Source organism: Spermophilus citellus (genome assembly GCF_964194105.1).
Source record: "Spermophilus citellus genome assembly, chromosome: 9".
Lineage (NCBI taxonomy): Eukaryota > Metazoa > Chordata > Mammalia > Rodentia > Sciuridae > Spermophilus > Spermophilus citellus.
The window spans coordinates 42,937,967-42,963,112 of NC_138191.1; the positions used below are offsets into that span (position 1 = coordinate 42,937,967).

At 39.9% G+C, this 25,146-nt stretch overlaps 1 protein-coding gene across 1 annotated transcript in view; it reads left to right on the plus strand.

Annotated features, from left to right (window-relative positions):
• The first annotated feature begins 2,703 nt into the window (after window positions 1-2,703).
• The window catches only part of VAV3 (vav guanine nucleotide exchange factor 3), a 365,289-nt gene continuing 342,846 nt past the window's right edge, over window positions 2,704-25,146 (plus strand). The window contains exon 1 of the mRNA XM_081308329.1: window positions 2,704-2,914. Coding sequence (XP_081164455.1) covers window positions 2,711-2,914 — 204 coding nt within the window. The 5' untranslated portion in view covers window positions 2,704-2,710. The remainder of the gene's footprint in view (window positions 2,915-25,146) is intronic.

Genomic DNA, 25,146 nt, shown 5'->3' on the forward strand with positions numbered 1-25,146 from the left:
CATATGAAATCCAGCTACATTTCATTATAGTTGAAAAAAATTAACCCAGCAGACCAACAGCCTGGATTTCAGTTTGCAATATACAATATTTGTTTTTTCATCTTAAATACTTCAGAAGTTGATTTAGGGAATGCTGCGTACCACCCATGATTTATTTCTCTTGTGATGTAAAATAAATAATAAATAAAATAAGGAATTAAATAAGTTTGGGTTTCTGAATTCCAGGAGGTAGATAAATGTTCTTTTATAATTTGAAAAGTTGAAAGAATGAGAATTAAAAAATTGGCAAGGATTGTGTGCCAATACAGATGTACCAAGCAATGAATTCATATGACTCTCACATCCTAAAATTCAGTCTTTATGTACATTAGAACTGAAGTATGACTTAGTGAATTCTTTAGTTCCTACCTTTTGATTCTGGTTGAATTTTGAACACAGAAAGTGTTCTAGTATGTGATACTCAACATCTGTTGTTTTTTCTGCAGCTCAGGATGCTACCCATCCCATTTCCCATTCTTATAACTGTGTTGGGCTAAGCAAGATCTGAATAGCACAACCTGCTAAACTTGGGGCCCAGAAAGGCTGAGACACACAGGCAGGAGCAGACTTTTTACATCATGTGGCTCTTATTCAACACTGGCAAATCCCTTCTGATCTTTTCACTACGAGGAAGACAGATCTAGGGACTGGAAGAAAGAAGGACGATATAGCTCATTAGTTTATTCCTTTATTCACTCACTTAACTTATAATCATTTATTGAGTGCTTGTTTTGTGACACCAAGAAGCACCAAGGTTGATTCTGGAAATTTGAAGATGAATAAGTTACTATTCCTGCTTTCAAGGTGCTGCAGTCTAGCAGGGTTTCTAGCTGTGGCTGGAGATGGAACTCAGGGCCTCATGCATGCATGCCCTACCAACTGAGATATACCACTATACCTTAGAACACAGTATAGGTTTTGGTGCTGTCTGCAATTTCAGGCATCCACTAGGTGGTCTTCAAAAATATTCCTCCCAGATAAGGGGGAACTATTGTCTTGCTGAAATTATGGTTTCAGAAACCTTGTGCTATTGGTGGAATCTACACTGGACGCAGGAGGAAATTGCTGGGGAAGGATGCATGTAAGGAAAGGAAATCCTCAGGCTGATTTATTGTTTAACACTGTGTACACAGTGTGCTATGCTTGCCTCAGTCAGATGAAAAAGGACATAGTCCCTGTCCTTAACAAGTCACATATTTTAAAAATAACATTTTGACCTGCTTATAAAGTCAATATGATTTAAAATTAAAATTCAAGCTACAGATATCTAATAAAACTAAAAAATGACCTAAGATCTCACCAAACTGGATTTCATATTTTATTACAAATTTCAGAAGAAGATATCTTAAAAGAGCAAAGATTCACCAAGGACCTCATTTACACGAAGAGAAAGAGTTCAATGTAACAACATCTTGCTAAAAATAATTTATACACATTTTAGTTTTGAGGGGCGCTAGGAGTAAAACAGGCAGGGTTAGTCCCTAAAAGATTTAAGAAGAGCGAGTGCACTGCTTCTGCTGGTGCAAGAGTTCTAGCGGGCATGTTTCAACTTTTACAAATGTTCCCAAAACTTATCCCTACAGGAGCCTCCCAAACCTGATGCGCTTTGCTCCCAAACCTGGTCGCAAATCACTGACGCATGCGCAGTTTAGTCTCCGTGTCACCGGCCTATTTTTCTCAGGCAGGTTTTTTTGTGCGGTCAGCAAAAGGGCCAGAACTGCTACAGTGACAGTTCCGAGCCTGAGAGAGCAGAGAGAAACCAGCACTAAGTGAAAAACACTTCGTGTTGAGATAGGCTCCGGGTGGAGTCGTTTTTGCAGAGGTCTTCACACACATACTTAAAAATGCCAAAAGATCTTTAGAAGAAACTAACTTGGAGAAATAGTCTGAGGAATTCTCTGTAGAAGGGACAGGACAGGAAGGGGCGAGGGGGGCGCCGATCTCAAACTTTCAGCGCCGATGCTTTGTGCTTGCTTCATTTCTCTGGGGAGCCCGGCTGCCCCAATTAATCTGACGTTCCTCTGAGACCCCCCCACCCCCTTTAAAAAATTGCATCCATTGTTTAGGATGTCCCAGGAGGAACCCCATCGTATTTCAGGGTTTAATCACATTCTCCAGGAAGCTACTCCAGTAGAAAATCCCTGGATGCCTGGGGTTGTGTAAACTCCGCGAATCGGAAGGTTCGCGGGTGGGCGGGGGCTCTGGGATCCCCTTTGTAGCAACCACCCCCTACTCCGCCTGCCCCTCCCCTACGCCCCGCCCTCGGCTACGGACCCCAAGCCAGGGCGGCTCGAGCGCTCCCACCCGCGCCTCTGGGGACTCGCAGACGGCAGCAGGACCGGCCCGGCGCGCTGGGCATGCTCAGTCGCGGGGCGCCGGGCTCGCGAGTCGGAAGCCTGTGCTCGGTCGCCTTCGCCGAGCCGGCCGGGGCGCAAGAAGAGCGCGCGGGACTTGCTGCAGCTGCGGCCCGGCAGCGGCTGACCGGGTCCCAAGCCAGAGTCGAGCTCTGCGTGGCGCCCCTGATCCGCTGGCCGTGGCGCCTGAATCCTAGAACCTGCCCAGGGAAGGGACTGACGGCGGCTGGCGTCGGCGGGGCGCGGAGGAACCGCGGTAGCCGTGGCCGCATCCTCGCAGCCTGCCCCAGCCGGGTTGAATCCGGGAGCCGTCGGACATGGAGCCATGGAAGCAGTGCGCTCAGTGGCTCATCCACTGCAAGGTGCTTCCTGCCAACCACCGGGTGACCTGGGACTCAGCGCAAGTGTTTGACCTGGCGCAGACCCTCCGCGATGGAGTCCTGCTTTGCCAGCTGCTCAACAACCTCCGGGCGCACTCCATCAACCTGAAGGAGATCAACCTGAGGCCGCAGATGTCCCAGGTAAGGAGGCCGGTTGGGCGCCCCCGCCTCCTGCCGGTATCTCCCATTAATCATCTGGCTAATTTCTTTGTGTAAATGCAAACATCTAGGTGCGCTCAGCTTGCCCTGCCTCCCAGCCTTCTGCTTTGGGGACCACTTCAGCTTTTCCTACCTTGGCTTAAAATGGTTTAGCTCTTCAGCTGCATGCTCAAGCTTTGCGTCCAGAGATGGTGCAAGGATTTCATAAAGGCTTTCTGTGAGGCGGGAAGAAAGAAGTTGTCTTAGGGTGCCCTTCACCTATTGTGCATGTGTGTGTTTGTGTAGGGCAACAAAGAGAATTTGATCCAGCTCTTCTGTAATAACGATGGGAAGGGATGAAACGCGGTGATGGGGTAAATTTGCTTTTAGTTTGTTCTTCTGCTTTGCGTTTTGTTCCCATGCTCTTTTGAAAGAGGAACCATGAAATACATGAGGACTCTAGGAAGTGGAGGGCGTTTGGTACCGTTATCTGAACAGGAATGACACTGATCGAAGGAAGGAAAAGGAGCAGGACGCAGAGGCTGTACCCGAAGGCCCCCTGAGCTGGTGGCCAGCTGGCAAGCTGGATGGTTGTGTTTACAGCTCTGCTGAAGCCATGTGAGAAGGAGTCCAGCCTCACTCAGCAGCGACAGGAAATGAAAAGTTTCACTAAAGATTCCGCTTTCTTTCATTCGGTCCTATGCTCAGGTGATGTGGTATACATCGGACTCCCATGGCCGAGGCTTGCCTGGAGATGCCTCTTTCAGGGTTTTAAAGAAAATGCAGCTCTGGAAGGCTATGTGCTTTTTACAGGCAGCTCAAAAGTCAGAATGCAGCCGAATAGTGGTTTCTTGGTCCTGTAGGAAAGTTTCTGTTCAGAAGGATGATAACACCATTCATAATTTTTGTTTTCAGTTTCTTGCTGTAAAAACCCAGTTTCAACTTAGAAGAGTTTCTTTTATGACACATTAGTCCCATAGCAACCCAACTAGTGCCTTTTTAAGAAGGAACATAATTATTAAATCATATAAAGTTTATACGATTTATTAATTATGTATTTAGAGTGCATACACACTCACCTCTGGTTCTCAATGTCATTGTTTTATGAGGGTCCCTGTACTCTTCACATTCTACACCCCTTGCCCATCTGCTTTTAGCCTTGAGCAGTCTCCAAGAAAGAACAGGCAGGTAAGAGGTGGGAGCCATATGTATTTAAATATAAGGTAAACTGTTTTAAACCCACACACAAACCTGCATAGTGATTGCTAACATTGTAGACCCTTTAACAACTGTCCCAACTCTGGATATCCTTTTGAGGAGTTTAGCAGAAATTTGTATTTTGCAGGAAGCTGCAATCAGTCGGTTAGCTAGTCCCATAGATCCCTGTTTTTCACCTTCCCTGTAGCCTCAGGAAGCAGCTTGGGTCAGGATGCTTTGGCCCACCAGCACATAGTATGGTACTGTGCACATTTCCTGAAACTTCAGTTTCCTGAAACTTTCAGAGGTTGTACATTAAGTTGTTTTCAATAATCAAGTTTTCTAGACGGTTGAAGATTACCCTTTTAAAACTTTATTTGACTGTTAACAATGGATGAAAATTTTTTTCAAATGTGTTTTGCTCTTTGCCTTTTAGAATGTATTAGATGTAATTTAATCTTTTTGATGACTAAGGATTGTCATTATAAGCATAATTAATGAAAATTGAGCACATACAATTCTCTAAGAGGTCTATTCCCTACTGAGGGTACCACAATAAGCATAGCAGGTACTTGCCCTAAAGGGATTATTACACTCCTATCAGACAAACCACCAGGTTATAAAGAGGTAAGTGGGACAACTAAATGTCTTCCTTAGGCTGTTTGCTTTGAGTTCATAAGATTGCCTAACCCTGAGCTTTTGGGTTCCAAATCAAGTCCAGTTCTCAAACCTGAATCTGGTAAGGCTAGTATCTGAATACAGTGGTGCCTGTTTTTGCTTCCTTGTTGATTCTTTACCACATTGTAGAGAGATAAGGTTCTGAATGGCCGAGAAGCAAGACAGATGAATTTGAATTACATAGGTCATCATTAAATCCTTATATGAGACTTATTAAATGGCTTCATGAAACACGTTGACATATTTAATATGCCTTAGTGCTCAGACATAACTGTGTACCTAATGTTCACTTTTAGGAGTAATAGGTTCCAATTACAATTTTAAAAGAATCACAAAGGTTTATAGTTCCTTTGGACTGACATCTATAAATATTCCTGCCTCATACATTTTTCTTGGGAAAAGTTCTGAGGTTCCCACTACATCAGCTGTGTGCATTGTGTATGATGAATAATCTGTTAACCTAGTACATTCCAGACATTCAAGCCAACAGTTTCTTCTTTGGAATTTAGAGGTCATTACCGCTACTTATCTCTTCACTATGTTACAGTCAATCTGAGTTAGTCTACCTGAGCTAGGTTCTATTGAAGATATTAATTTTATATAGACTATTTTCTTAAGCATATGATTTTCTAAGACAGGAAATAACTGGAAGCTCTTACTTTAGAGTTTTATGACATTTTGAAACTGCTATGAGCAGATGCTGACAAAGGAAACTTTAATTTATTGATGTTTTACTTATTGCCTGTTTATAGTTTTTCCCAAAGAGGCTGTAAAGTGACTAGTTTCGTTTAATAATAAAGGTGTTTATTCCAGTGAGTGGGATTTTTTTTTTCATTTTTTCAGCATTCTGCCTTGTTTGCATTTAAAAAATAAATTGCCATGCAAACAATGATTGCTCAGTTATAAGTGATTCTTGAAGTCTTTGTAAGTACTCCAGTCTTCTTCAAAACAGAAGCATAACGGGGATCCCACTCTCTTGCTGTTCTTCCTGGCTGTGGACAGTAGTTCTTCTTGGTCTTGCCATCTTGGTTAGACAGTGATCTTCTCTGGTTCAGAAACAAGTACTTTTAATATTGATTTAGTTTTTGTTTTTATTTATAATGGATAAAAGAGATACATATCACTTTTAGTTTCACTTTAATATGTTCCTTTTATTATAAAGATTAAAATTAAGTAAAATCCAACTGGACATTGAAAATTATATATATATAAACTACAGATCTTTTTCATCCAAAACAACACTCTAGATAGGACATAAAGCACACCAATGATTCTGGAGAAGACGCGCCTACTGGTGTTGACTGTATTGGGGTGCCTTGTGAAAGGGCGGGGGTTATTGGCTTGATGTCATTTTTAGTGGCTAAGAAGGTCTCAGTGAACACCTAAAACCAACCATAGCTCTGTCATTAATAGAATGAATTTAGTCTTATTTTGAGATTTAAAGTTTTCTTTTATATTATATCTTAGAGTGGTAGTACTGCATTTGATGAGTTTACTGACCACTGTGTACAGTATGTTAACTTTGAATTGTCCTAAAATGAATTATTCAGACTTTAAGGATTTCTTCAACAAACACTTGCTTATTCCTACTGTGTGCTAGGCATTAAGATACTGTTTGGAACAGTAAACAAACTTGACAAAGTCCCTGCCCTGAAGGGATTTACATGTTAGTGGAGGAGATGGACCATAAAAAATAAATGACCATATAATGTATAATGAGGACGTTTGAAGCTAGGTGAAGGAACAGAGAGAAATATGACGTGATTTTGTCAAAGGTGGTTTATGTGATCTGTGGAAGATAGCCAAGAAAGCCCTCTTTGCTGTGGTTTCAGCTGGGCAGGGACCTAAAGGGAGTGAGGGAATGCAGGGATGTGGATGCTTTAAAAAAATATTCCTAGAGGGGTATAAAATGCGAAAGACCTGAGGTAGTTAACTGCAGGCACAGTGGAGGACCAGCAAGGCAAGGGAGGCTGGGGAGAATGAGTGTGGCTAAGAGTAGTAGGGAAGAGGTCAAGAGAAAATGTGAGCCCAATTTTTAGGGCTTAGGGGCCTTATAAGGACTTTGGCTTTCACTTTGAGTGAAATGGGAAGCCAACTGAAGGTTTGAGCAAAGGCATGTTGTGACTTCAGTAACTTTTTCAACAGAGTCACTCTGGATGCCATATGATGAGTAGCCTGTGGAGCAGAAAGGATAGAGGCAGTTGGGAGAGTTCTACCATTTAGACAAGAGATGTGGTTTCTCTGACCAGAGCAGTAGTAGTAGCAGCAGCAACAGCAGCAGCAGCAATGGGTATGAAATAGAAGAGCTCTGGATGTATTTTGAAGGTACAGCCAAGGATCTATTGATGAACTCAGATGAGTGTTATGAGAAGAGAGGAATCAAAAATGACTTTAGTACTGTAATCCCAGTGGCTCGGGAAGCTGAGGCAGGAGGATCTCAAGTTCTAGACTAGCCTCAGCAACTTAGGCCCTGAGCAACTTAGCAAGACCCTATCTCAAAAAATAAAAAGGGCTGGGGATATGATTCCATGGTCAAGCACCCCTGTGTTAAATCCCCAGTACCACCTGCACCACTCCCTCCAAAGAATGGCTCCAGGAGCTTTGACCCAAGCTATTGGAATGATAGAGTTTCCATCTCCTGGGATGGAAAAGACTAGAGGAAAATAGCTTTGAGGGTTTGTGTAGGAGGAAAGGAGTAGGAGCTGGAGCTAGTTATGTTTGAAATGCCCATAGACATCTGGATGGAGATGCTGAGCAGGCAATTGAAGAAGTCTGAGATGTAGATATAAATTGGGAGTCACCAAGGTGTAGATGGTGCTTAAAATCATGAGATTGGATGGTATCATCTGGGAGTAGTGGAGAAAGAAGAGAAAAAGTTGGGTTAAGACCTTGGATTACATAGAAGGGAGAGACAAAACCTCCCACCATTATCCAAAAAGAATGTCATCCCATAATCTTTTTGCCATTTGTTAGGTTATTCTTGGAATTTTCCAACATAATTTTAAACTCAACTCCTGTCAGGGTCTTCTCAGGTACAGTATCATGGCACCATAAAGCATCCTGAGCACTTGTTCTATTGGTGTAGTTTGTGGCTGAAGCTGAATTGCTGCGACTTTGTTGATGAGGTACAGTCCCTCAGCTGCCAAGACTAGGAAAACAGAGCTTTGTTTTTTAAAGATGGAGAATATTGTGTTTTTGTCCTGCGAATGGGTTTATTCACTAGATTCTATACCTTTCCTAATTTTCAAATACAATGGATCCTTTTATTATTTTTCATAAATTCTGTGCAGTCTGTTACTGATCGTTCCCTTCTTCCCAAAGCACCGTCTCCCCTTTACTCTCACCGCTCTGTACGCTTCAGTTCTCTCCTGTCTCTTATTCATTCTCAGCTTCCTTTGGCAGCTTCTCTGTCTAAACTTTCCTTAAACAGGTTAAAGTTTTCTCTTTAGTTGTCTTTTCCTTTCATATTCTCTTCCCCGGATCATCTCATGACATCCATGGTCTGATTCTATCAGGACAGCACCAAATTCACACTGAAGGTCTAGGTCTGTATTTTTTTTTATGCCCCTTGCCTCCATTGTTGTAGTCACTTTAGGGGTGGAGTCTGCTCACTGGAGAAAATTCACTCACAGCAGAGTTGGAATGGATTGGACAGAGAAGAAGTAAGCATTAGTAAAACTATGGCTGAAGTCCAGTCACGAGAGGAGGGGGCCGGTAGATGGGGGGGGGGGTACACAAAAGATTAGAGAAGACTTGGAATGGATAGGACTTGGGGACCTGTTCCTGCAGAGAGTGGACCATATCTAGGCTGAGCCCCAGATTTCATGCTTGTGTGACTGATGGAGGAGGGGCAGATGCAGAGGGAAAAGGAGCAAGTTCAGCTGGAGACCTTGGGCTTGAAGTTACTACTAGTTACCCTCCAGCTTCTCAGATTCAAGTTTCCCACTCTGTCACTACCCCTTTCTTTCTGGCTTATTCTACTAATACCTAAAGTCCACCAATCTTTGAACTCATTGCTTCTACCACCTCTTCTGCCATTTGTTAGGTTATTCTTGCCTTCATGGCTTCATTTCTTTCCTACTTAGCTTAAATACCATAGCTGTTATAATTACTTCCTTGGCTTCTTTTATTTATCTTTCTCATTTGGGTAAACACAATTCTGGTCAAATCCAACTTACTACTTATTTCCCGCCTGCAGCTGAGATGAGGGAGGAAAACCCATGCCACATTGACTCCTCTCACTTTAAATTTATGACTCCTGACTTCAAGTGGGCACCATATACTACCCAGTCATCTCATTATATTTCTCAAAGTAGGGTCCAAGGACTCCTGGAAATTCCCAGGATGCTTTTAGGGATTCTATAAGGCAAAGCCTCTTTATAATATTCAGACCTTATTTGCCTGTGAATTCTAACTTTCTAAAAAGTGCATGGTAGAGATTTCCAGAAGCTATGTGGTATTGCTGATGTCCTTGCTATGGCTAGTGGTGGAATACTTGCTTGAGATTTCTTTACAGATTTCTTAGTTTAGAATTCTAGTGTTACACATTGATAGATATGAGCCCCCCAAACAAAAGCTGCTGAGAGTTCTCAATAATCACTTTTCTTAAGAGTGTAGAGGGGTCTTGGCACCAAAAAGTTTGAGAACCTTTCTAGATCATTTATATTTTGTCTCTCCTGCATGACTGTTTAGTACCTTTTCTTCTTTCATCTGACCCCCACTCTTTTTCTGAACTGATGACCTTGCTTCCTAATCCACTGAGAAAAGAGATAAAATCAGAAAGAGTCTCCTCTAGCTACCACCCTCCTATATCTGGGTCCATAAATGGTGCTTCCTCTCCTGTAACATGAGTGAATGAACAGTGTTCCTGGCAGAGGCCAGTTTCTCCTTTACTTTTCTCCCCATTCTCCCCTGCATCATCACTTCTCTTCTGGATCTTTTCCATTTCCAGGCGCTATCATCTCCCTCATTTGATTGAGTGCATGTTTTCAAAGTAGGACCACAAAGACTTGCTAATGAACGTTGGGTGTGATGGAGAGTGACTCAAGGTTTGACCTGAACTACGGGGGCAGGTGGTCAGTCAACTTCCTTAAAACTGTTGGTTCCTCATGGACCACAGATACAATCCACAGTCCTTAGAAAGCATACAGAGGCTGATGGTCTGGTGCTGCATCATCTCTCCAAGCTCCCTCCATTCTGCATTCCTGACCTCTTCATGGTTTCTGGAATGAGCTGCTATGTTAAATGACTTGGTGTAAATGCATGTTCTTATTCCTTTCTTTTTGACATATCTTCCTCATTTGTCTGAAAATTCAGTTCCAGAGTCACCTTTGCAGTGGGTCTCCCCTGGCTGCTTCTCAGAGGCAGCAGATCCCATGCTATTGTGGTGCACATAGTGCAAGGAATGTTGTACTCCACCCATCTTGTAATTTTTTTTTTCTTATTTGCTTTCCTCTAGGCTATGACGTGCTTGAGGCCTTCGTAGGTAATTTACTGTTGTACATCTCTGGAAGTTGACACAGGAGTCATACATAATAGTCATTCATAAATAGGCATAAATTCATCAGCGAGTTGAAAATGACTCCTCACTTACTAGCTTTTCAAAGATATCTATATAAATTTTAAAAAATAACATACCCAGCACTAGCCATTTCATTAAAACCCCAAAATACCTGACCATTAAATGCCATTACTAATTATAGTAGAGGACATTATTCCTCCACTTACCAATAGAGTGACTTTGAGATAGTGGATGATCCTGTCTGTTTTTCAGCTTTCTCATCTGTAAAATAGATGTACTCAAAGAGTCTACCTTGTAGGGTTATCGTGAGGACCAGATGAATTAATTAACTCCCTGATTGGCATGTAAGTGCATGAGAGACACTGTTTTTATTATAACTATTGTTAGCACTTCTGCACATCTCCTGTGCATTATCTCATTGAATTGCCACAACACCATGGGGCAGGAACTGTTATTTATCCCCAAGTGATAGACACTCTCTGGGGCCAAGAGGGGTTTAGTAACTTGCATAGTTCATGGTAGAGCTAAAATTAGAATTAGAGTATTTGAGGTGAACTGAATTCCTCTCAGCAAAACTACTGGCACATCTGAAGGTGACCTGCCATGGAATTTTCTTTAATTCTGTTGTATTGTTCTTTTCCAGTGTTCCTTGGAGAAATGGTCTCTAATGAGCCTCCTGGCTATTATTAATAGTGCTCCATACTAGTCAGATATTGAGTCAATAATGTTGGTTCAGAATGCTGAATATACCACCTGAATGATTTTATACACGTTTATCTCACTACTTAGAAAAATGGGGATAAGACCTTTGGTAGGATATGATGGGAGAAGGAAATATAATCAGATAGAAAAACTAAGGACAGTTGATGAGAGAAAAAGAGAAAGTGAATATAGCTGGTCCCTTTTGACCTTTTAATATTGTCTTTTGACAGTTGGCCTTGGGCATGTGGTTTCACTCTGTTCTTGTTTCAGGAGTGCCTACATTTCCCTGGGAAGCAGTAACACTGTTGTTTTAAATGCTATGCTTTGAAATGGTTCTCTCTCTCTTTCTCTGCATTTTAACTATCCTTGCCAATGTACAGAAACCCACCATTAGCTATTATTTGGAATCTTATCACACCCCCTCCACACCTCATCAGCAGAGATCCTTCATGTTGTTAAGACCAACCATAAGTTTACATTATGCATTTATCCAGTCTTGGGTATTTAGTGTACAATATCATAAACAGCAAAGGTAGTTACTTTTGATCTCCATGGAAAATTATTTTAGAATTATCTTTTGTGCTGCTGTCTGAATGTGCTTTCAAAATATGTTTTGCAAGGGTTGCAGCTAGCCTGTAAGCTGCTTACGTAACAGGAAGCCAGCAGCATATGCTACTCACATGGGAGTTCTCTAAAAGGTCAATTAATATGGAATATTTAATGATATACTTGATACTCACCTTCCATGATTTTCAAAGTGCTTGTCTTAAAATAGATCTGCAACAGCTGGTCTGACTAAACAAGCATCATGTCCCTTTCTGCCTTTTCCTGGGATCATCAAGGCAGTATGGTTTGATGAAAAGGCTTCATTCAGGTCAAGAATCGGGAGAACTAGGTCCTAGTCCCAGCAGGCTGTGTGACCTCATGATATTTGCTTCTCTTTGCCTCTGCCTTCTACACTTAGAATAATAGTAGCAGATACATGTATAGTCTCATTTGGAAGTTTTATGGTTTCATGAAGATTGGGTGGAGTCCCAGTCCTGACACTTAATGATATGAGGACCCTGGGAAAGTTACTTTATTTGTTGAATCTCAGTTTCCTCATCTGATGGACAAAAAAAAAAAAAAAATAGTGAAACCTAACTTTTTAGAATTTTGGCAAGAATTAAATAATATATTTCAATGCCTAGTGCACAGTAGGTACTGAGTAAGATTATTTCCTTCCACCTCTGCCTTCCATTCCCCAGCCTCAAAAGCCTGTGAGGCAGGAAGAAGATCTTATCACCACTCTACAGAGGAGGAAATTTAGAGGCATAATGGCTAAAGGGCTTTTCTCAAGGTCACACAGACAGGAAGTGGTGAAGACAGGACTTGAATCCAACTGTCCTAATTCCAAATTCAGCAAAAATTTCCTGTTCCTGCTGCCAAACACAGTGGCTATACAGTGAATTGCATGAGGAAATGACTGGGAAAGTGCAAAAAGCCAGGCATGCTCTGTAAATGCAAAATGACACTGTATTATTTTGCACTGAAAATATATTTAAAATAATGATACCTGTTTTCGTTTGTTTTATAGTCTAATTAGTTTACAGATTATTTGGTTTTTGGCAATTAGCTTCTGGATTATCTGCTTTTTGTGTGTCTCTGCTTTCATGCATGTGAGTTGATTAACTAAATCATTAGGTTGCCTGCTAACTATTAGGCTTTGTAGTAGACGTCAAAGACTCAAAGGAAAATAAAACTCAGGCCCTGACCCTTTGTCACATGCATTCTATGCAGCATGAATTTTGCTGCAGAGTTGCCCGTATGTCACAGGGGTACAGAAAGGGAGCTATTTGAATTAGAGTGAATGGACAGCAAGTATTTGGTAGATGGGTAAATGCCCTTCTGGATTTTGTTGATGTGAAAGGTGTGATACCAATTCAAAATGGATTTTTTTCATGTGTATACATGGCTCAAATAATTTCTTTCCTTTCTCTCAGGATTTGTTTAGAATCTCCAATGTATAGGGCACCAAAGATATAAAGACAAATCACATGAAACTTCTGCTGTGGGGAGGCTGGAAGAAAATAGACTTGACCTTCAGGTCAGGTTTTGACAGGAATGCAGAAAGGAAGTAAGTCACTGGGTGCTGCAAGGCTGGTGCAAAAGCACATGCAGCTGGGGTGGGGTGGGGGAGATATGAGACCAGGAAGAGGACAGACCATGAGTGGTTACTAGAGAGGAAGAAGTTTTGAGAAATAAAAGTGGGTGGGGAAGGGAGTACGTGAGACTAGGAATGTGCAGACAGCAGACCTTAGTGATGTCCCCAATTAGACAGTTACTCTCAGCAATGATGAAATATCCTTAATAGCATCAGTACTGGAATTTGGCTGTACCATTTGCATTTGGCATTGGAGACATTTGAGTATATCTTTTTTTTTTTTTTGGGGGGGGGTAGTTATTGGGGATTGAACTCAGGGTCACTCAACTACTGAGCCACATCCCCAGCCCTATTTTTGTATTTCACTTAGAGACAGGGTCTGACTGAATTGCTTAGCACCTCACTGAATTGCTGAGGTTGGCTTTGAACTCACGATCCCCCTTCCTCAGCCTCCCAACCCTCTGGGATTACAGATGTGCTCCACTGGGCCCTGCTAAAGTATCTGCATCTTTCGTATGTAGATTTGAGCATCTGATGCTCATGGATGGCTTATTCTTTTGACCATCTTGAAAGCTGAGGGAGCATATTAGTGTTAAGACAGTCAAACTGTTCAACGCTCATCTAAAGTGCTGAAAGTAAAGAGACCTGCTCGTTCTTCCTCTAACCTCCCGACTTGCCCTGTCTCCCTTCCTCACACCTGCTGAACCACTTATTAGCCTCCCTGTGCTCTTTCATTGACTGACATTGCCTTCTTCCCTGGTCCTTCCTGGTCTTAGTTGTATACTCCTGAGTCTAGAAAAGATCAGCCCTTCCACTTTCACTCCCAATCCCCTTTTTTTTCTATGACATCACACAAGCAGTCACCCCAGCCCTGGGGCACTGGCCTCCATATGCTTTGCTGCCCGTGTGCAGGGGCTACAGAGAGCTGCCAGAGAAGTGACACTGTGTCTTTCCAGCCTTGTATGTCTTCTTGGCCTTTTCTGATTTCCCGAGTCAAACTCCAGCCCTCCAAATTCCACACACAAGGAATCCCCAAATCTGCCCTTGTCCTTGCAGATTTGGCTGGTCCTCATCATTACCACCCAGTCTCCCTGAGTCTTGGCTTGTCCTCAGCCCTATCCTTTACCACTCCATAAGTGGTGACCACGACGATTACAGCTATTAGAAGTAGCTAGTGTTCCAAACTTTGCAAGATACATTCATATGTCCTTTTTTTTTTTTTTTTTTTTTTTTTTTTTTGGTCTTCTGACTCTTGAGAAAGAGTTTCAGGTCTTCAAGGCAGTATTAAATAAATGAAAATTCTAGAGAGGACAAGGTGCCATGAGTACTTTGGTTCTGAGAAGTAGTACACAGTACACTAGACGTACTTTTTTTGGTTTTTGGTCTCCTGAGCGCAGAGTGTGCTTAGTGAGCATTACTGATGAGACAGAAACTCTTGAGTAACATTTTTCAGTTCTCAGCACTCTCTAAGCTGCCTGTTCCTTCTTATAATCAGCTCACAGCATCTGCTCATTTTTGCACTCCCCCACTTTGGTGCAATGTTATGATTCAGTAGTGCAACCTTCTCTTGATCATATGTGCAATGCCTAAAAGAGAAAGTGCCTCTAGAATAGTTCTGTCACTTTTTGATACTCTGCTGTATGTTCAGCAGGAGATATTTAGTTCTTCAAATGTAAGGAAACATTGGTGGGCTATGGAAAGTGAGTAAGCTCAGGACACACAAAAAATGTGTGACTTCACATTATTTTTGATGACAGAATAATTGGAAAAATAATCTTGAATCTGCCCAGAGACTACTTTGGGATTCAGTAGACTAAATCAGCTCATGTTCAATAAGAAGAAATCAGGAATCGAATGCTCTGGAGCTCAGAATAACACTAACACAAAAGTTGTGGGTACTTCCAGAGATACTATTTAAGAAAAAATGTGACATAATTGCTATTAACATCAGTGTTAGGTTCTAAACATGAAGCTGGACTCTGTGTGTGTGTGTGTGTGTATACACACAGATATAAAATTTGCTCCATTTCAATCCCCAGTATTTCAACTTTCCCTCCTCTATTCCTTCCTCCTGTTTCTTGTCCTCTCCTTGTCTTCTACTTATTTGCATTTATAATTGGTGTTTAGTAGATACACATAGAGGTGAAATTCATCTTGGTATATTCATATATGTCCATAGCATAATTTCGTCAAATTCATTCTTCAGCTCCTGCCTTTACCCGTTCCTCCTCCATCCCCTTTAATCCCCTTTCTCTGCTCCACTCATTTCCCATCTATTTTCCTGGGGGCCCTGCTTTTTATTTCCTTATTTGAGAGCAAACCTTTGATTTTGAGTGTGTCTGATTTCATGGAAAAAGTTTCACTCATACATTGCTGGTGGGACTGCAAATTGGTGCAACCACTATGGGAAACAGTATGGAGACTCCTTAAAACTTGGAATTGAACCATCATTTGACCCAGTTATCCACTCCTCAGTATATACCTAAAGGACTTAAAATGAGCATACTATAGTGACATAACCACATCAATGCTTACAGCAGTTCAATTCATGATACTAAGCTATGGAACCAAGGCACCCTTCAACAGATGAATGGATTAAGAAAATGTGGTATATATCCACAGTGATGCTCTCCAGCTCCATTCATTTACTAGCAAATGAACGAATTTCATTCTTTTTTTTATGGCTGAGTTAAACTGTTGTGTGTGTACATGTGTGTGCACATGTGTGTGACATTTTCTTCATCCGTTCATCTGTTCAGTTGATGGGCACCTCAGCTGGTTCCATAACTTGACTATTGTGAATTGTGCTGATATAAACATTGATAAGCCTATATCACTACAGTATGCTGATTTGCATTCTTTTGGATAAATATCAAGGAGTGGGATAGCTGGGTCATATGGAGGTTCTATTCCTAATCTTCTGAGGAATTTCCATACTTTTCCATAGTTGATGTAGTACTGTGCAGTCCCATCAGCAGTGTATGGACCTTTCCTCCACATTCTCATCAGCATTTATTATTTGTATTCTGTTTTTAAATTTAATTTTTATTCTTTTTTATATATACACATGACAGTAAAGTGTATTTTAACATGTTATATACACACGGAATATAACTTCCCATTTTTATGGTTGTACATGATGTGGTCACACTGGTTGTGTATTCATATATGAACATACAAAAGTTATGTCCAATTAATTCTACTGTCTTTCCTGTTCCCATCCCCCTTCCTTCTCTTCATTCCCCTTTGTCTGATCCAATGCACTTCTTTTCTTCCCTGCACCCCTCCCTGCTTATTGTGTGTTAGCAGCTGCATATCAGAACATTTGTCCTTTGATTTTTTGGGATTAGTTTATTTTACTTAGAGTGATAGTCTCCGTTTCCATACATTTACCAGCAAATGCCATAATTTCCGTCTCTATGTCTGAGTAATATTCCAGTATGGATATATACCACGTTTTCTTTATCCATTCATCTGTTGAAGGGTGCCTAAGTTGGTTCATGATAGCTTAGCTATCGTGAATTGAACTGCTGTAAGCATTGACGTGGTTATGTCACTATAGTATGCTGATTTTAAATCCTTTGGGTATATACTGAGGAGTGGATAACTGGGTCAAATGATGGTTCAAGTCCAAGTTTGAGGAGTCTCATAGTGGTTGCACCAATTTGCAGTCCCACCAGCAATGTATGAGTGAAACTTTCCATACATCCTCTCCAACATTTACTGTTACTTGTATTCTTGATAATTGCCATTCTGACTGGAGCAAGATGAAATCTCAATGTAGTTTTAATTTGCATGTCTTTAATTGCTAGAGATGATGAACATTTTCTTTCATACATCTGCTGACTGATTGTATTTCTTCTGTGAAGTGCCTTTTCAGTTCCTTTGCCCATTTATTGATTGGGTTATTCGTGTTTTTTAGTGTTAAGTTTTTTTGAGTTCGTTATATATCCTGAGGATTAAATGCTCTATCTGAGGTGCAGGTGGCACAGGTTTTCTCCAGTTCTGTAGGCTCTCTCTTAACAGCCTTGATTGTTTCCCTTGCAATGAAGAAGATTTTGAGTTTGATACCATCCCATTTATTGATTCTTGTCTTGTTAAGGAATTTGTTTCCTACACTGACAAGATGGAGAGTTGGGCCTGATCCTCATTCTAACTGGAGTGGATGTTTGAAAATATTTATGCAGAAGCTTAGATAAATTCACATGGAATTTTTAATCTTTTTTGACTATGTAGTTCTAATTAATATCCCCAGTTCAGAAAAAAAATGAGAAAGGTAAAATAATTTAATAAGATTCTTCTATGCCTGTTTTGGTAAATGATTTAATTTTTTCCCTTTTATGTTTAGTAAATGATCCAACAATTTCAGTATGTAAACAAATTTCTCACCTTTCCCCATAACACTAAGCTATTTGACATCCTTGCCCTTTTGGCCCTGGGTTTTACATAAAATAAACTAAATTAAAAATGCATTTAAAATAACAAAAATCACCTCTATAGAAGAAAATATAAAATATATGATTTAAACATAATATGAATGCAACAAACAAAACTTCTTCTATGCTGCTTTTTAGACAGTCTCTTAGTTCAAACTTTAATCCTCAGGACTTAAGTTAACACACTATTCCTATAAATTAGTGAGGCAATATGGTGTAACTTTCAAGCATATCACCTTGAATGCCTCAAACTGTCTTCAATTCATACCACTTATACTCTTGGACAACTTTACTACTCATATTTCCATATTAATAGAGATAACTATAACTATTTGTTATCTCTCAAGGATTAAGTTATTTGAAGTAATGTATATTACTTCATATAAATTCAGCATTTGGAAAAAAGATACTCAATAAATGTAAATTTCATTCATTCAGCCTTTTTTTAAAATCTAAGTAATAGGTTGCAAGTTAAGATGGGAAGGAGGGCTAGCTAAAATAATACACTCAAAAACTCAAAAAGCGTATTGCTCTTGGATTATGAAGAATGAACCAAACCAAGTTATATTCCATGCTTCATGAAGCTATGAGTAAGGATGGTCCTGTTTGAATGAATCTTTATAATAAGTGACTTAATTGTTCAAAGGGTTACATACTATTTTGGAGCTGGAAAAATCCTTAGAGATAGTTCTAGTTGAACAACTCAATTCTAAATATGAGCCACCTAAGTGTGTGCAGTGATTTGACCACAGTCACTTGGTTTGGCAAAACTAGTCCAGGCCCAGGTTTCCTGACTGTAGTGCATACCTTTTCCCAGACTACTAATGACCTGGACCTCCAGAGAAGTTTGAAATCATGCTTACCATTTTTTAAATATATTTTTTTAGAAAGTACTTCAATGAATCCTTTATTATAAAGACCTATTCTCTCCCATCCACTTATTAATTTATTCTTTTTTTCATTTTGGAATATAGTAGTATAGGGGAATTGGTGAGGATAGAAATATAAGGCCTCAAATTTAGTAGCCCAGAACTTCCTGGGAGGATTGACAGCATTGGAAAATTATTCAGTAATGAAAACTAGAAAATCAAAGATCTGATACTTACACGAGTAAAACCTCAGCTATCCAGAAATGTGGCCATCCAGAATTACTCAATTCCTAAGAAGGCTGAAGTTTTGCCATTAAATCAGATAACAAAGTGTGTCCCCCATTCCTGAGAATATGAATATTTGTGTATATATTAGTGTCACCTTAAATGTTTTTCCTAAATTGCAAGTTCCATAAAGTTGGAGACCATTTGTTCTTCAGTACCTACCACAGAGGTACTGCCATGAATGGCTATTGAGTGACCCATAATGAACCCTTAATATTAGCCTTAGTTTGGGTTGGACAGGAATGCTAGATTTTATTGTCTTTCTTAGTCACAGGATAAAAATTTTAGAACATTCTGCCAGTTGTCATGCAGTGGGAGGCAATATAGTATATTAAAAGGGTATGGACTTGGATATTAGGCAGGCCTGGGTTCAGATCACATCCTGTTAGCTGGGTGGCTGTGGGCAAATCCCTCTCTCAGCCTCTTAGATTTATCCCCAGTTCACAAGTAAGAAAACTAACTGGATAGTGTTGTGACGAGTGTGTGAGCACAGATGGGCAAAATAACTAGCATACCTAGTGGTGGGCCTTTGGTAATAAGGTGAGATGCTTTCTCCTCTGTTGCGCCCGACTACTTTTGTTGTATAGAGTTTTCCCCACAGTTCTTTGGTGATTGTATCATTTGCTGATCTACGGCAAACTTTTTTTTCTCTGTTATATTCTTTGTGCAGATGTTTTATTCAGACTTGTTGAACCTAGGACTTGGAAAATTGTGACTTTAAAAATATGTCACTTGAGTAATTTTTAATCTGTTGATAATTTCATATGTAATAGCTGTAATACAACAAAAGCCAGAAAAACAACTCTCTACCTGGAATTGGGATACCTGCATTCAGATGTTTGCTCTGTGACTGATAGGATCAGTGATCTCTGAGCCTTAATTTACACAATTTCTCTGGGCCTCTGTTTTCTCTGTGATAACCAGGGGAGATGGTAGTATTGTATGACAGAAAGGATAGAGACTTTAGAATTCAGGTTTTTGTATCTGCTGCTGATTAGCTGTATAATTTAGCCGGCTCTTTCACCTCTTTGTTCTTTGAACTTCTTATGGACAATGCTGTCTATACTTTAGGCCTTTATAAGGGTTAGATAATGCATGATAAGTTCTTGCCTCAGAGCTTCCCACTTTGCACGCTCTTAACAGGAGAGTGGCAAAAAGTTCTTCTGCTGAATACTGACTGTTATGGTTAATGGTATTAACTTCTGCTTCCCTGGGTAGTTGAAACATTCAGCAAGAGATCATAATTACTACAGCTGACGAATTTTAAGACACTGATCAGTTTTCTTGAGGTCATAGAGGAAGTAATGATGAAGTACGTAGCTGTGAAATTGAGGAATAATTTGTCTTATTCGTATGTTCCCTGTTTAGGTAATCAGTCACTTGGGCTATTTCCAGTGACATTTAATAATATTATGATTCTCCATGTCCTTGTATAGCTAATTTCTTCCCGTTGGATTATTTCCTTCAGCTTTATTTTTGAAGGTGGAATTTCTGGGTCAATGGTTCACACACCCATTTGCAGCTCTTGTTCATAAACTTCCAGATAGTTTGCAGAGAAACATTTCCAATGAACAAAGAAAAAAGGACAGATTTCTGAAGACTTGGTTAAAAAATGAAGACTTCGGTGTCATTTTGGTTTGATTCCAGTCTCAGTTGCCTGTTTATTCAATGACTGAGCAAATTACTTAACCTCTCTAAATCTATCTTCTTATTTGTGAAGTGGGACAAGAGTAGCAGGCTCATGATCTCTGTCAAGCTTTTAGTTGGTGCAGGTATTTATAGTGCTCAGCTTCATTGTCTGTCTTGAATCCATCTGTGCTGTCCACTGCTCACCTGCCTTTCACTTGGACCATATGCCACCTTACAACAATCCCATCTCCCAACTGCATCATCAGTAGTCCTAAAAACGATGAGAAATGCACCCCCCCCACACACACACACAAGCACTGATCTGATCTTGTGAATCCCTTTGTAACTTTAGAATGCTTCCCTGCCCTGTGAGGGTGAAGACCAAAATCCCGAGTAAGACCCTTTGTGATCTGACCCTACAGCCTCATCTCTATCTCTCCTGCTTGTTCTCCAGCAATCACCTGGACTATCCTTCCATTCCCAGAATACTTTACCCCATTTTTTCCCTAAGACTTGAAACTTGCTGTTTTGTCTTTTGTTTCTTTGTTTTCAAATCACCCTTTGCCGTAACTCCTCCTGGCAAATTCTTGTTTCATGACTGATTTTCCTGTTAGACCTAAGCTTCTTGATGTTAGGGGCTTCTCACATTTTATTCACTGCTGATTCCTCGGGACTAACACAATGCCCAGCTCTTGTGCTAAGTGAATAATTAGTAATCTTTAGATAACAAGATACACAATGACTGTTACTATTGTTAGCAATAAACACAGGAGAGAAAAAGAATCTAATTTGTTAAAAGCTTTTGTGATTTCAAATTACTAAAAATGCAGGTATTTTTCAAGGACGATTAAAAACTCAAATGCATTTTGTAATGACACAAGATCTTGCTTACTTTTTTCTCATATAATATTTCACCTTAATGAGGGCAAGTCTGAAGAGGGGGCACATACTTGTAGCAAGCCTAGTTTAGTATCAAGCAATCTTTTATCTTAGCCAACATTCTTCATGCAAGACCTATAATAACATTACCTGAACCATCCAGGAAGCTGGGCAGAGCATTATCTTGGGTCAAATAGCATAGCAGAAGGACTTAATGATGAAGATGAGCATTCCTAAGAGATTACATTATGCCTGGTACACTTCCTTTCATTTGAGACCTCCAGCTCTTTTGGTTTCCATATCCCAGAAAGGCAAGCTACATTCTTTTACCTTTGCAAGTCCAAAACCACATTTTGGTCTTTGAGAGGAGAGTTTATTTTCACTCATCCATTTAACAATATTTATTGAGCATATACCATAGTCAAAACCCTGTTTAGCACTGATGACATAACAAAGAACTGGGATTACAAGAGAGGTGTGTGTGTGTGTGTATATGTGTGTGTGTGTGTATATATATATAAATAATATATATTATATATATAATGGTTCATATATGTGTGTATATATATATGATGGTTTATTTAATTGTGTATATGTGTGTATATATGTATATATGTGTATATATATGTATATGCATATACACACATATATGTAATATATGTGTGTGTGTGAATTTTTATTCTTTTTTGATATACGTGACAGTAGAGTGCATTTTGACATATTATACATACTTATTCTTGTTAGGATCCCATTTTTGTGGTTGTATATGATGTCGAGTTTCCTGGTTGGGTATTCATATACAAACTTAGGAAAGTTGTAGCCTATTCATTCTAGTCTTTCCTATTCCCATTCCCCTCCCTTCCCTTCATTCCCCTTTGTCTGATCCAATAAACTTCTATTCCTCTCCCTCCATATTGTGTGTTAGCATCCAGCTATCAGAATATTTGGCCTTTGGTTTTTTGTGACTGGTGTATTTCACTTATTATGATAGGCTCCAGTTCCATTAATTTGCCAGCAAATGCCATAATTTCATTCTGATTTATGGCTGAGTAATATTCCATTTTGTATATATACCACATTTTCTTTCCAGTCATCTGGTGAGGAGCACCTAGGTTGGTTCCATAACTTAGCAAGTATGAATTGAGTGGCTGTAAACATTGATGTGGCTGTGTCAAGAGTATGCTAATTTTAAGTCCTTTGGGTAATTACTGAGGAGTGGGAAAACTGGGTCAAATGATGGTTCTGTTCCATCCTTTCTGAGGGATATGCATACCTCTTTCCATAATGTTTGCACCAATTTGCAGTCTCACCAGCAATGTATGAGTACGATTTTTTCCCCACATCCTTGCCAACATTTATTGTTGCTTATATTCTTGACAATTGCTGTTCTGACTGGAGTGAGATAGAATCTCAGTGTAGTTTTAATTTGCATTTCTCTAATAGCTAGAGAAGTTGAACATTTTTTAATATATTTGTTGACAGATCATATTTCTTCTTCTGTGAAGTGCCTATTCTGTTCCTTTGCCCATTTGTTGAATGGGTTATTTGTTTTTATGGTGTTAGTTTTTTTTTTCTTTGTATATCCTGAGGTGCAAGTGCAAAGATTTTCTCCCATTCTGTAGGCTCAAAAGAAGTATTTTTTGAGGGTACACTTTTCCCACACCTCATGTTTACCCATGGAAGAACTTATTAGACTCTTACCATATAACTAGGCATGTGTGTGACCTAGCTTCTTCTGTGTCTTATTTTTGAAACCTACTTGCTTGCCAAGAGAGTGGTGGTTTTCTGGTCTGTTCTCATTCCTGTGGCTAGCTAAGCAGAGTAGGTCTTGTCTTCAAGGGGGATTCTTTAGTTGAGATATATTCTTGAGATAGAATAGGGTTGAGAGTAAAGATATAATGAGAGGGTAACCTGAATCCTTAAGCCACATTTAAAAAAAATTATTTATTTATTTTAATTAGGTATATATGACAGCAGAATGCATTTTGATTCATTGTACATAATTGCAGCACAACTTTATATTTCTACAGTTGTATATGATGTAGCATCACACCATATATGCAGTCATACATGTACCTAGGGTAATGATGTCCACCTCATTTCACCTTCTTTCCTGCCGCCACACTCCTTCTCCATCCCTCCCTCCCCTTTGCCCCATCAAAGTTCCTCCATTTTTCCCATGCCTTCCCTGTACCCGTTATAGATCAGCATCCAGTTATCAGAGAGAACATTCAGCCTTTGTTTTTTGGGGATTGGCTTACTTTGCTTAGCATGATATTCTCCAACTCCATCCATTTACCTGCAAATGCCATGATTTTATTCTCTTTTAATGCTGAGTAATATTCCATTGTGTGTATATACCATAGTTTCTTTATCCATTCATCTATTGAAGGGCATCTAGGTTACTTCCACAGTTTAGCTATTGTGAATTGAGCTGCTGTGAACATTAATGTGACTGTGTTACTATAGTATGTTGATCTTAAGTCCTTTGGGTATAAACTGAAGAGTGGGATAACTGGGTCAAAAAGTGGTTCCATTAATATTAACTTTCATCAGTAAAATTATTTTGATTTTGATCCAATTTCAGTATCTATTGCTCCTTGGATTTTTTCACTCAGTAGGAGAAAGGAGTATTTGGTCTTTGGACCTTGGGGGACTGTGAAGCTTATGGCAGCCTAGGTGACTGTATGTCAGCCTTATTAACCTGGTACAGCACTTTGTGATGGGTGTCAGGCTAATAGTGTAGGATGCACTGATCCTAGCAAAGGGCACTGGGCTGAGCTTTGTGGGTGTACTTGATGCACTTATGCTTTGGCTTTTGTGGGTACAGGTTTGTCTGTGTTGCAGGTGAGGCTGAGGACAGGATTAGATCTTCTGTCATTTGGGGTGGATAGCACAGATGACCTTTATTGTGTTTCAGCCAAGGCTGATGGTCAGGACTTCAGACTGCAGAAGTGACAGTTTCAAGACTGCTATTGTGTGATGTTCTTCCTTTAAATCGTGAGAATCAGGCTAGGGTAGGAAGTGATAAATTGACTTTACCACATTCAGTTAATTTCATTCCAGGCCAAAGGAAGGCCCTGGAGGAACTAATGTAATGCAGTCTTGCAGTTTTTCTGTAAGATCTTAATAAAACCCCAATCAAGAACAGATTAAGAAATCATTCTCTGCAGAAGGCAGGTCTCAAAGACTAGACACGGAGCTGAACTAGATACTGCTTTTGGAGGTGGAAGCAGTTATGCTAATACTCTAAGAGGAGTTTCTCCACAATGAAACATGAATTATTTTTATATTGGAGTTGTTAATGATGTAAGTTAATGATGTTAGATCATGGAACTGTAGCTTCTTCTATAGAAGAGTTATAGATTTTATTAAGCAAATAAAAATGGTGTGATCCTTATTTAAATAACATGTGGTATATTCTTTTTTATTTTTTAAATTTGTTCTAATTAGTTATACGTGACAGTAAAATGCATTTTGACACACTGTACACAAACGGAGCACAACTCTCATTCCTATGGCTGTACATGGTGCAGAGTCTCACTGGTAGTGTAATCATACATGTATAAAGGGTAATAATGTCTGTCTCATGCCACTGTCCTTCCCACTTCCACACCCAGTTCCCTCTCCTCACTCCCCTCTGCCCAATCTAAAGCTTCTTCATTTTTCCCTTCCCCTTTCCCCATTATGGATCAGCATCTGCTTATCAGAGAAAACATTTGGCCTTTGGTTTTATGGTTTGGCTTATTTAGTGTAACATGAATTTTTTCCAGCTCCATCCATTTACCTGCAAATGCGATAATTTCATTCTTCTTTAAGGCTGAATAAGAAATCTGTGGTATACTCTTGAGATAGACAAATGTGTCAGCAAATTTATTGCAAACTCCAACATTAAG